This window comes from Nicotiana tabacum, chromosome 7 (genome assembly GCF_000715075.1).
Source record: "Nicotiana tabacum cultivar K326 chromosome 7, ASM71507v2, whole genome shotgun sequence".
NCBI lineage: Eukaryota > Viridiplantae > Streptophyta > Magnoliopsida > Solanales > Solanaceae > Nicotiana > Nicotiana tabacum.
Window position 1 is genome coordinate 138,847,144 of NC_134086.1, and position 12,566 is coordinate 138,859,709.

At 34.5% G+C, this 12,566-nt stretch overlaps 1 protein-coding gene across 1 annotated transcript; it reads right to left on the reverse strand.

The window, feature by feature from the left end:
- Positions 1-2,828: 2,828 nt before the first annotated feature.
- Positions 2,829-5,114, reverse strand: LOC107776361 (annexin D4-like). Its single transcript, XM_016596253.2, has 6 exons — positions 4,966-5,114; positions 4,662-4,834; positions 4,348-4,566; positions 3,694-3,915; positions 3,327-3,398; positions 2,829-3,220 (listed from the first exon to the last, which is right to left on the reverse strand). The coding sequence occupies exons 1-6, from the start codon at positions 5,009-5,011 to the stop codon at positions 3,011-3,013; spliced, it is 942 nt and encodes a 313-aa protein (XP_016451739.1). The 5' UTR covers positions 5,012-5,114; the 3' UTR covers positions 2,829-3,010.
- Positions 5,115-12,566: the final 7,452 nt, after the last annotated feature.

The window sequence follows — 12,566 nt, forward strand, 5'->3', positions numbered from 1 at the left end:
TATATTTATCTAAAGATCCATCAGGATTAAATTTCTTTTTGAAAATCCATTTACAACCAATAGGTTTTGCACCAGGAGGTAAATCAGTTAAAATTCATGTATTATTTTTCTTAATAGAATCAATTTCAATTTTTATTGCCTCTTTCCAATATTTAGCATCTGAAGAAGATATAGCTTCAAAATAATTTGATGGTTCATTATCGACAAGAAAAGTTTGAAAATTATTTCCCTATGAAAAATATTTTTTTGTAGGCCTTTTACTCCTTCTCAATTCCTCATTAGAGGTAATTTCATTATTTGTTTTAACAGGCGTATGGGAAATTTTATAAGATAGTGGAAAAATATGTTCAAAGTATTCTACATTCTTTGTCTCAATTATAGTATTGCAATCAAGCACATCACTTTTTAAAACAAAAATCTATATGCAACACTATGTTCAGCATATCCAATAAGCATGTAATCGGCAGTTTTAGAACCTATTTTTCTCTTTTTAGGTTCAGGCAAAAGAACTTTAGCAAGGGACCCCCGCACTTTTAAATATTCCAAGTTAGTTTTATAGCCCCTCCACAATTCATACGGGGTTTTGCCATTTCTTCTATGTGGTATTCTATTTTGTAAGTGACATGCAGATAAAATAGCTTCACCCCACAAGTTATCAGGAGTATTAGAACTAACTAACATAGAGTTCATCATCTCTTTCAATGTTCTATTTTTTCTTTCAGCTACTCCATTTGACTCAGGTGAATAAGGTGGAGTTACTTCATGAATTATTCCATTCTTTTCACAAAAATCATTTAAAGATAAATATTCTCCACCTCTATCTGATCTAATTCTTTTGATTTTTCTACTAAGTTGATTTTTAACCTCAGTTTTATAAGAAATAAAAGCATTAAATGCATTATCTATATTTCTAAGCAAGTACAACTTAGTGTATCTAAAAAAATCATCAATAAAAGTCACATAATATCTTTTACCACCTCTAGTCATAGTGTGCTTCAAGTCACCTAAATCAGTGTAAATTAAAGACAACAATTCAGTTTCTCTATTTACGGAAAAATAGGGTTTTCTAGTACTTTTGGCTTCAATACATATTTAACACTTGTCAATATTATTTGAGTCTAAATCAGATATTAATCCGAGTGACTACATTTTCTTTATATATGCGATATTAATATGTCCTAATCTAGCATGCCATAAAGAGATAGACTCAACCATATAAGCAGAAGCAGATACATTTCCATTGATAGCATTAGAAACATTAAGTACAAAGAGTCCTTGGTTACAATAGTCTTTTCCCCCAAACACATTATTTTTGGTCATTATGATCTTATCAGATTCAAATGACACTTTGACTCCGGCTCTTCCCAATAAGGATACAGAGATCAAGTTTGCCCTGTTTTTCCCGAAGTGAGTTTCAGGAGAACTTTACCCTTACCTAAGACTTTGGTGGTACTTGAGTCTCTAAGGCAGAGGCGGATCTAGGATTTGATGGTTACGGGTGCCACTCTGGGGCAAATGCACATTTATCGAAGCAGTGTCAGGCGATACCGCTTCATGAATTCTTTTGCTAAATATATGTATTAATACTGCGAGGAAGCTGATAAGTAGGAAAAAATGATATCACTTGACATAATTTGTCTATTAGTGTATTGATTATGTGCTTGATTTTGCTCTAAGAGGTCAAAGGTTCGAGCCTCAACTAGCACATCCTTTTTTTTTTGCAAATATTTGAGAGAATCTATGCGGTTAAAATTATGATGAAGTATAATTTGATTCAAGACTTTTTCAGACATAAGACTCAAAAAAAACTAATAGATTAAAGTTATTTCTTGTCTAGAAGTATGATAATTAAAGTTATTATTCCCGTTCCTCTTAATGCAAACCGACCATAGTGAAGAGAATGAACTTTGGTGTACATTTAGTCGGTTTGATTCATTTTTGATTAATTTGGTTCGGTTCTGTCCATTTTAAATTAATTCAATTCAATTTAAAAGATTGTTTTATGCATAAATGAATATGTGATCACAAAATCGAATAAGTTCTGTCCAATTCGGTATGTTCTGTCCAATTCGATCTAATTCTCTGGGTTCAAATTCGATTAATATGATTAAAAAATATAAAGAAAATAAAATTTTAAATTAGAAAATACACCAGTTCAATTTATATATAGCTCGATTAATATTATGTCTTTGATGCATCACTCTAATTTCTAAAATTAATAAAATAACATGAGACGGATAAAAAGAAGAAATAATTAAAATTACATTCAAATAAAATGAAGATCTAGAAAAAGAAAAAGGAAGCAAATATACAATTTAAATAAATAATAAAAAGGAGATTGTGCAAAATAGAGTAAATAAGAGAGGTGAAGAAATTAAAAGAATGAGCACAAGAAAGAGGATAACAGCAAAACAGCTAGGACCACAGCAAAATCTCGATCTTGGGCATTTTATGTAGAGTTTCAGTTTTTTAACCATGGCACCTGCAGTCATTTTGTGACTTGGGGTGCCACTCATTATATATGTCAATATTTTGAGGAAAATACTAGTATATATATATATATATATGACTTTACTCGAGTGACCGGGTGGCGTCACCCCAAATCCCTACATAGATCCGCCCCTGATCTTTCTCCACGCTTAGAACGTACTTAGTATATGCATGAAATTGTTTATTGAAACAACTAGTTAGAGTTCTGAAATGAGTCATCGTCCATAATTTACTAAGTATACCTCATGACTTCAATCTCAACTTTAGTAGTGTTTCTGTGACGCAATTTATTATTCCATAAATAAAAGCAACATTGAAAAATATACTACAAAGATAAGTTGAATCAGGAAACTGAAAGTTTTGACATTGAAATTGTTTATTTGAAATGGAAATATTGAGATCATACATAAATAGAGCAAATTACTGCAAAACAAATTAAAGCAAAGGGGAAACAAGCATTTGAGAACATGCAACAATTGAGATGGAAAATTTGGATATGTCAAAATCTGGCCAAAATTAATTAGTCAGATTTAGAAATTATAGTAAGCAAGAAATCCTTGTAGCTTCCATTAGCAACTTCTTCAATCTTTGCAGGTAAGGTGGTTCCATATTTGCTGTGGAATTCTTCTTTGATTTGCTTCATATCAACGTCTGCTCTTGTAACTATGACTCGAGTCGCTGAGTCTTTAGCAGATTCATCCACATCCAATCTTAAGGACGCGATCAAAATCTATGGAATAAGAAGTTGAAAATGAGAAGAAAAATTCGAATGGAATACCAAAATAGTTCAAGCAAAAGGAGAGAAATACAAGATCAGTTTTGTGATTGCTACTTACGTTGCTGAAGTAGGATTGAGGTGAGCAAAGGCATTGAACTACTTGTTTCAAGGTCAATTCACCATTGAGATCCTGAAGAAAAAAATTGAGACTAGTCATACATCTAATCTTCACATTGATGGAAAAGTCACAAATTAATTCTTCTCCAAATGATTTATGTATTAGATATTACATCCTTTTAACACCTACATATATACGTCGTCATAGGTCAATACATTATATCTATATTGTATTATTTGTCCTTTTATAGCATATCAAATTAAGACAACTATAACATCTACCTATTATTATAGGTCATCTTAATTTGATAGTATAACATATGCTGTCAATGCATAGAAGTTAAGTTTCTTTAATTTTGTATTCTTACCTCGTCCAGGTAGTTGCCAGTCATTTCCTTGTAGTGATTATAGAGGGCCTTAAGATGAAGCTTGCTTCTGTGTGAAAGGATCCTCACAATCTCATCATCCTCAATGAGATTCTTCTTAGCATCTTTTAGTGCATTCACAAATATCTTAGTCTCAGATTTTGCAAGATCGTCGTTTACTCTTGGCCCTTCATAACGGTGAGAACTCACTAGAGCTACTAGAAGCTGTTTGTCATTAAAAAAAAAGGTACATTATTAATGAAACATACATATGATAATAATAGTATTAACAATGACAATTGTTTAAAGACACGTAAGAACAATGAGAACGAGAAGAATAGAAACTTTAGGCCAAAAAATAAATGGATCTAGATCTACTATAGCTGAAATATTATAGGTCCAACAATTTTAAATAGATGGAGTTATCACATAAAATTATTTTCTTGTCAAATAAGTATTACACCACTTTACTTATTTTTTTATGGACAATATGAAATCTTATTTTTAATGTAGGCTAAGGATCCACATCTCAAGCCCAATTAACAATATTATTGACTAGCTCTCATTCTCGAATTCAAAAGTAGACACGAAATCATGAACACGTGTTATGAGAAAATGGGCAATTTTTTTTTGTACGTATAAAAGTTAAATTAAGACCTTTCTTTCAGGATTTTGGAGACGATGGGCAATGTCTTCCTCAATTGAGTGATCAAAAAGGGAATGATAGGCTCTTCTTGCTCCCAAAAGCTCTTCAGAAGATCTAGTACAAGCAGTCTCAATTAGAACATTAAGTTGAGGTACTTTCAATAATAATGCCTCCTTAAACAAACGACCATCTCTTTCCCATGGGTGCATTGTATATATTACCACTGCATCCTACAAAATTGAAATTACAAATATTTCAGCATATCATGTTATTTTATTTTTACATAGGATTTCACAAGCTCATTAAAATAAAAATAAAAATGTACCTTAAGACGCAAAAATTCTTGGCGAAGCTGAAGGATATGGTGATCATCCCATCTCTGGAATTGACGTTCATCTTCTTTGAAGAATCCTGGAGTGCTTACCCTATAGATTTCCCTCTGATGCCGATTCCATTTTCCCAGTGTTGAGATGAATAAATTTTCATCCACACCAAGTCCTACAAATTTTGTGTAAACAAAATATTATATTGAAGGAAGGTAAAAATTAAATTTAGTGGTAAAAACTTCTACTATTTAACTCTTATAAACTGTAACAATCCCAGTTTTAGTAGAAGAAATGGAAAATAACCTGAGAAAGCCTTGGTGAGAGCTGCGTATGCATTAGCCTCTGACATTTTCTTGTGTAATTTGTCTTTCTGTTTTGAGTTTTTCTGTGTCTGTGTGAGAGAGAAATAGATAGAGAGAAGAGAGAGTTGAGTGGTGGGACTTATGATTCAATTCGAACAGCTTTTATACGGGTTATTAAGGGTACTTCAGTCATTTAAGCTATTGCAGCCGGTTATACAAGTTTGACCAAATTGGAAAAGACCGAAGTAGCCCTCCGTACAACAATTAATAAAGTAATGAATATAAAATTATAAGACGTGGCCGTTCAATTCGTGCACCTTCCCCTGTTCATCAAACTACAGCTTGTAACGCCTCGTGCTATTAATCAAATAAAAGTCAAATGTCGTTAAGTACTTGTTTAATTAAATTAAATCTTTTTGATATCTTCTTAATTTAATGTTTAATAAATGCTCGACGATCTTTTAATTCTTTATGTACCATGAGCCTTGCACGTCCTAATTTATTTTTCCTAGTAATTAATGAAGATGTCTAACATAACTTGTCATTTGTGTAGTTAGGCATCTACTTACCAATGCCAGTGGTTTATATCTAATCAAAGCAATATCTAGGTTGTAACTTACTTTAGCGGGTATAATTTTTTTTGATAAAATAAGAAATGTTTCTTTTTTGTTATTTTCCCATTATAAAATATTATTTTTTGATCATGTTATATCAATTTTATTTCTTTCTCCGTTACGATGTATTTTGTGATCTCAATGAATTTATCAACAAAACGCACAAGCAAAATCTGCAGTAACATATAATTTAGAGCAATTGATCTAGAATATGTTGTTTTTATCTTAAAATCTACATACGCACACACGCTTTATGTCTCTAAAAAGATGAGAATACGGTAACGGTTTTTAATTTGTATGTTTGAGCTCAATGAATATTTAATTAGACAAAAAGTCTTTCTACTTTTTTAATTTGAAAATCTCATATCATATTTATTCACATCCACATTATGCCAACCGTTATCAAAATATCCATGTCTCAACGAAATCATGTACCTATTTAATATGGTTGTTTTTCCCTATATGCCATGTTTTAAAAATGGAAATTAAACCATGTCCAAGTCAGCTTCCGGAGATCTGTTGTAAAACTAAAGATAAAGGAAAAAAAAATTGGGAAAATGACATTGTAGCATTAATGGAGTATTTTTTTTCCTCCGTGATAGTATAATACCAAGACCAGAAAGAGAGAATATAGTCGCTCTCAAAATAACAGCCGAAAAATATATATATATTTTTGTATATATACATTCTGTATGTTATACAAAAATTTTATAAATTTTATATACTTTTTCAACTACCAAATATAAATAGTTTCTGACACAGACTAAAAGTAAAAAAAAAAGTCCAAAAAGAATTAGTATGGCGTGAGATTTTGAGGAGGGTCGGGGAGGGTCGGGGGAGGGTAGGCCACTAATTAATTGAATATTACAATTACAAATATGAACAGCAAGACAGTAATCGACACGTACGTCAAATCTTTGGATCACTCAAGTTAGAAAATTTACATTAAAAATAAAAGAGGAAATATTATAAAATGAGACAGGTGTGAAATAATCAGATTGAGCATATCTTGTGGTGCTCAATGCTGTTGCGGAAGCCAAATGTATAGAGTGTGAATAAGTCACAACTACTATACCAAAAATTATGACAACCACCAAATAATAAATAAGACAATAAAGCAATAATAAAGGGAACACCAGAATTTACGAGGTTCGGCTAATTTTGCCTACTCCTCGGACACAACCAAATATTTTATTTCACTCCAAAAATACAAGTGAAATAATACTAAAGAGAGAAGATACAAATGCCTTAAACAGATGAGAAGGCAAATGAGAGGTGTGTTTCAATCCTAAACATTAGGCCTTCTTTTATAGGGGAAAAATCCCCCCAAACTTAACTCCCAACCAATGTGGGACTTTGGCATTTTGCCAAACTTCAACAAATCTCCACCTTGGCAAAATTCCACATTTTCAATTCTCTCTCAATAACAAATTTTGGTTGTGTCTTCATCTTCAATCTTCAGTGTTCAACAATGTTGATCAAATCCAAACAATGTTGAAACTTGACCGCAGTCACCACCTTTGTCAGCATATCAGCAGGATTCTCTGTAGTATGAATTTTCTTCACCGTGACTCCACCTTCTTCTATGATTTCTCGTACGAAATGATACCGAACATCAATGTGCTTCGTCCTTGCATGATAAACTTGGTTCTTCGCTAATTGAATAGCAATTTGACTATCACAAAAAATTGTGATACCTTTTTGTTCAACACCAAGCTCCTTTAGCAATCCTTGAAGCCAAATTGCCTCTTTCACAGCATCTGTAATAGCCATGTACTCTGCCTCTGTTGTAGACAAAGCAACTGTTGACTGCAAAGTAGACTTCCAACTAACTGGTGCCTTTGCAAAAGTAAACACATAACCAGTAGTTGATCTTCGTTTGTCCATATCACCCGCAAAATCTGAGTCACAATATCCAACTACAAACTGATTGTCTTCCTGCTCAAAAACTAACCCGACATCTACAGTATTATGAATATACCGTAGAATCCACTTCACAGCTTGCCAATGCTCCTTCCCTGGATTGTGCATATATCTGCTAATAACTCCAACAGCTTGTGAAATGTCAGGCCTTGTGCAAACCATTGCATACATCAAGCTACCAACAGCATTTGTGTATGGTACCTTTGACATATACTCTCGTTCAGCTTCATCCATTGGCGACATAGTAGTACTTAGCTTAAAATGGGAAGCAAGTGGAGTACTAACTGGCTTAGTCTTGTCATCTATGCCAAAACGTTGAAGTACTCTCTTCAAATATTCTTTTTGAGATAAACAGAGTTTCTTTGAACGTCTATCTCTAATTATCTCCATGCCAAGAATTTTCTTTGCCTCACCCAAATCCTTCATCTCGAACTCCTTCTTCAGTTGAATCTTCAACTTATCAATTTCTTCCGAATTCTTGGAAGCTATCAACATATCATCAATATATAGGAGAAGATATACAAAGGAACCATCTTTAAGCTTGTGCAAATACACACAATGATCGTATTTGCTTCTCTTGTACCCTTGCCGCAACATAAACTCGTCAAATCGCTTGTACCATTGTCTAGAAGATTGTTTCAATCCGTACAACGATTTTTCAAGTTTGCACACCATATTTTCTTTTCCAGCAACTTTGAATCCTTCTGGCTGAGTCATGTAGATTTCCTCCTCCAAGTTTCCATGTAAAAACGCAGTTTTTACATCCATCTGAACTAGTTCCAAATCCAATTGTGCTACCAAAGCCAACATAATTCTAATGGAGGAATGTTTTACAACTGGAGAAAACACTTCATTGTAATCAATTCCCTCCTTTTGAGCATATCCTTTGGCCACCAATCTTGCTTTGTAGCGAACATCTACTTGGTTAGGAAATCCTTCCTTCTTTGCAAATACCCATTTGCACCCAATTGCTTTCTTTCCCTTCGGGAGATTGGCCAATCTCCATGTATGATTCTGATGAAGGGACTGTATCTCATCATTCATGGCAATCCTCCACTTATCTTCTTCTGAACTTTGAACAGCGTCTTTATAAGTAGTAGGAACATCATCAGCTACAATTGAGGTTGCACAAGCAACCGTCTCTATGAGACGAACAGGTTTCGTTATTGTTCTTTTTGGCCTGCTGGTTGCTATTGATTCAAGTTGTTGTTGAGATTCCTGAGTTGGAATCTCCTCTACTGGCTCTCCTTCCAGAGGGTAATCTTCATTTGTTTCCTCCTCTGCTTCTTGTGTAGGAAAAATAAATTTTCCCTCAAACTCCACCTGCTTAAAAGCACCTTCATTTTGTTTGGTATCTTCTGTTACCTTATTTACCATAGCAAATTCATCAAAGGTAACATCTCTACTGAATATTACTTTCTTTGTCATAGGGCACCATAAGCGATATCCTTTGACTCCAGAAGTAATTCCCATAAAAATAGCCTTCTTTGCCCTTGGATCCAATTTTGACTCCGTCACATGATAATATGCAGTTGAGCCAAACACGTGCAAAGAGTTATAATCTACAGCAGGTTTTCCGTACCATTTTTCAAATGGTGTTTTGCCATCAATAGCAGCAGATGGTAGACGATTAATGAGGTGACATGCATATGTAATTGCCTCAGCCCAAAATTCTTTGCCCAAGCCAGCATTGGACAACATACACCGTACCTTCTCCAGCAAGGTCTGGTTCATACGTTCTGCCACTCCATTCTGTTGTGGTGTATGTCTAACAGTGAAGTGTCAGACGATGCCATCATTTTCACAGACCTTATTGAAATGATCATTTTTGTATTCACCTCCATTGTCTGTGCGAATACACTTGATCCTCCTGCCTGTTTGATTCTCCACCATCGTCTTCCATTTGAGAAAAATTCCCAGCACTTCATCTTTGTTTTTCATTGTATACACCCACACTCTTCGAGAAAAATCATCAACAAAGGTTACAAAATAGTGTTTCCCACCCAATGAAGGTGTTTTGGAAGGACCCCAAACATCAGAGTGTACATAATCCAAAATGCCTTTAGTATTATGGATCGCTGTACCAAATTTAACCCTTGTCTGTTTCCCTTTGACACAATGCTCACAAAACTCCAAGTTGCAAGCCTTTACTCCTTTTAACAATCCTTGATCTGATAGAGTTTTCAAGGATTTTCCTCCAGCATGTCCCAAGCGCATGTGCCATAGCTTGGTTGCTTCTGCCTCTTTGTCGTCACTGGATGTCACTGTCGCTATCCCAATAACTGTACTGCCACGATAGCGGTACATATTATTATTCTTCCGATTAGCCTTCATTACCACTAGTGCACCGGAGCATACTCTCATCACTCCATTTTCTGCAATGATTTTGAACCCTTTTGATTCTAGGGCTCCCACAGAGATGAGATTCTTCTTCAAATCCGGTACATATCGAACATCTATCAATGTTCTGATCATTCCATCATGGTTCCTTAATCGTATTGAACCAATGCCATACGAGGTAAGAGGGCTGTTATCCGCTGTGTGGACGACTCCATATTCTCCTTCTTGAAATTCCACGAACCAGTCCCTGTTGGGACACATATGATAGCTACAAGCCGAGTCCATCAACCATATGTCTGAAGATGTTGATGACTCTGTTGTAACTAATGAGAAGTCTGAATCATCACAATTAGCTACATTTGAATCCATAATGGCCTTTCCATTGTTATGTTTGGCCTTATTCTTCAACTTCGGACAGTCTTTCTTCCAGTGCCCTTTTTCTCGACAAAAGGCACATTCATCTTTGCTGGGTCTGGATCTTGACTTGGATCTTCCCTTCTTTGTCCTCGTTTGATTTTGAGGACGACCCCTCACAAATAGTGCTTCTCCTTCTCCGCCCTTCTGTTTTTCTCGCTTTCTTTGTTCATAGCTGTACAAAGCCGAACAAACTTCTCTGAGAGAAACTTCGTCATTTCCATGGAGTAGAGTAGTTTCAAGGTGCTCGTACTCATCAGGAAGTGACGCCAACAACATCAAGGCCAAGTCACCATCATCATAAGTTGTATCCATATTTTGCAAATCTGTAACCAACTTATTGAAACTGGTGATATGTTCATTCATCGTGGTACCAGGAACATAGGTGAAGTGAAACAGTCTCTTCTTCATGTACAATTTATTTTGACTGTTTTTCTTCAAAAATTTATCCTCCAGTGCTTTCCATAATTTACTTGCAGAAGTTTCCTTTGTGTATGGATATTTCTGCTCTCTAGCAAGGTAGGATCGAATGGTACCGCAAGCAACACGGTTGATAATTCTCCAATCTTCTTCTCCAATAACATCTGGTTTCTTTTCTTCAATGGCCAGATCTAGCCCTTGTTGAAAAAGGACATCTAGAACCTCGCCTTGCCACATCCCAAAATGTCCGGACCCGTCAAATATTTCGACCGCAAATTTCGCATTTGACACAATTCTTGTCATAAGCGAAGATGCCAATGATGACGTATTGTTGACACTTGATGTAGATTCTTCTTGTTTATTGTCTCCCATCTTTGACACAAATATTATTTAATAGCTGACGACACAAATCAAGATTATTTCCTTTCTGGTGTGGAAGATCAGACTAAGCTGCAACCACAGAGCATACTCAGACAGAACCTTGACTCAGTTACCAAGATAAATCTTTTCTGATGTGGAAGATCAGACTATGCTGCAACCACAGAGCATACTTAGACAGTACCTTGGCTCTGATACCAATTGTTGCGGAAGCCAAATGTATAGAGTGTGAATAAGTCACAACTACTATACCAAAAATTATGACAACCACCAAATAATAAATAAGACAATAAAGCAATAATAAAGGGAACACCAGAATTTACGAGGTTCGGCTAATTTTGCCTACTCCTCGGACACAACCAAATATTTTATTTCACTCCAAAAATACAAGTGAAATAATACTAAAGAGAGAAGATACAAATGCCTTAAACAGATGAGAAGGCAAATGAGAGGTGTGTTTCAATCCTAAACATTAGGCCTTCTTTTATAGGGGAAAAATCCCCCCCAAACTTAACTCCCAACCAATGTGGGACTTTGGCATTTTGCCAAACTTCAACAAATGCCATGTGAAAAGATTTAGTATGCAACAGCTAAGCTACGTTTTCATTTGTATGTATCTAAAAAAAAATTTAACGCAAAGAGAGAAAAGAAACAAATATTTATTGTTGGTTTCCATTTTTATTTACGACCTACGTTTCCTCTTTGAATATTACAGTAAGTTTCCTATAATGATAAACTATTCCATGAGAAAAAGGTGTACCAACAATTAAATTTAGCTTTTTTTTCGTTTATAAAAAACTATATATTATTTTACACAACCAAGGTATGTAGTGGATAGACGAGATTCCTCCATTTTTAACCACAATGCGGGTATTTTGGTTTGTAGGTAATAAAACTTACTATTCCGCTACGAGGGAAATGAGTGAAAAGCTATGTGAAGTAAAAGAGGAAAGGCTCTCCGACTCAAAAAAATAGTGTACATTATGATTTATTCTATCCTTTATAAAGCTAAAAGCAAGTTAGCAGTTTTGAATTTGGCAATTGAATTTCTTTTTTTTTCAATTTTTCTTTTTTGATAGGAGCATTTTTCCCCATCTTGGATTAGTTGGGTCATGGCTGAGAAAACAAAACTAAATTGTCTTACTATTATCATGGTTTTTGTTATTCTCGGTTTATTGACCTATTTTCCCTTATTTAGTAGGTATATAATATAATAAGTCAAAGTTACATTTAACTATGTGGTTTCTGGTTGCTAGTAGCTTCATGTAATTCTTGAACTCAGAGATTTTTATTCATTAAAAACTTCTAAGAATTTTCCAAGGTTAGTCTAGAAATTATTCAATTAAAATTATAAGAGACTAACAGATCGAAAATATTAGGTATATATTTCCATGATTCTATACAGCTAAGCTTGATTTGCCCTCTCCCAACACTCAATTATCTATTTGTCTGCTCATGTGTACAAGTGATACGTAATCTATTCAATTGCTTGCTCCCTCGTTAAAAATTATTA

What these genes read in the sequence shown, in the direction of transcription:
- LOC107776361 (XM_016596253.2), bottom strand. Translation starts at nt 5,011, where the DNA reads ATGTCAGAGGCTAATGCATACGCAGCTCTCACCAAGGCTTTCTCAG. An exon ending in AAGAATTTTTGCGTCTTAAG is followed by an intron (nt 4,567 to 4,661) that starts GTACATTTTTAT and finishes TCAATTTTGTAG; the next exon opens with GATGCAGTGGTAATATATAC. An exon ending in TCCAAAATCCTGAAAGAAAG is followed by an intron (nt 3,916 to 4,347) that starts GTCTTAATTTAA and finishes AATGACAAACAG; the next exon opens with CTTCTAGTAGCTCTAGTGAG.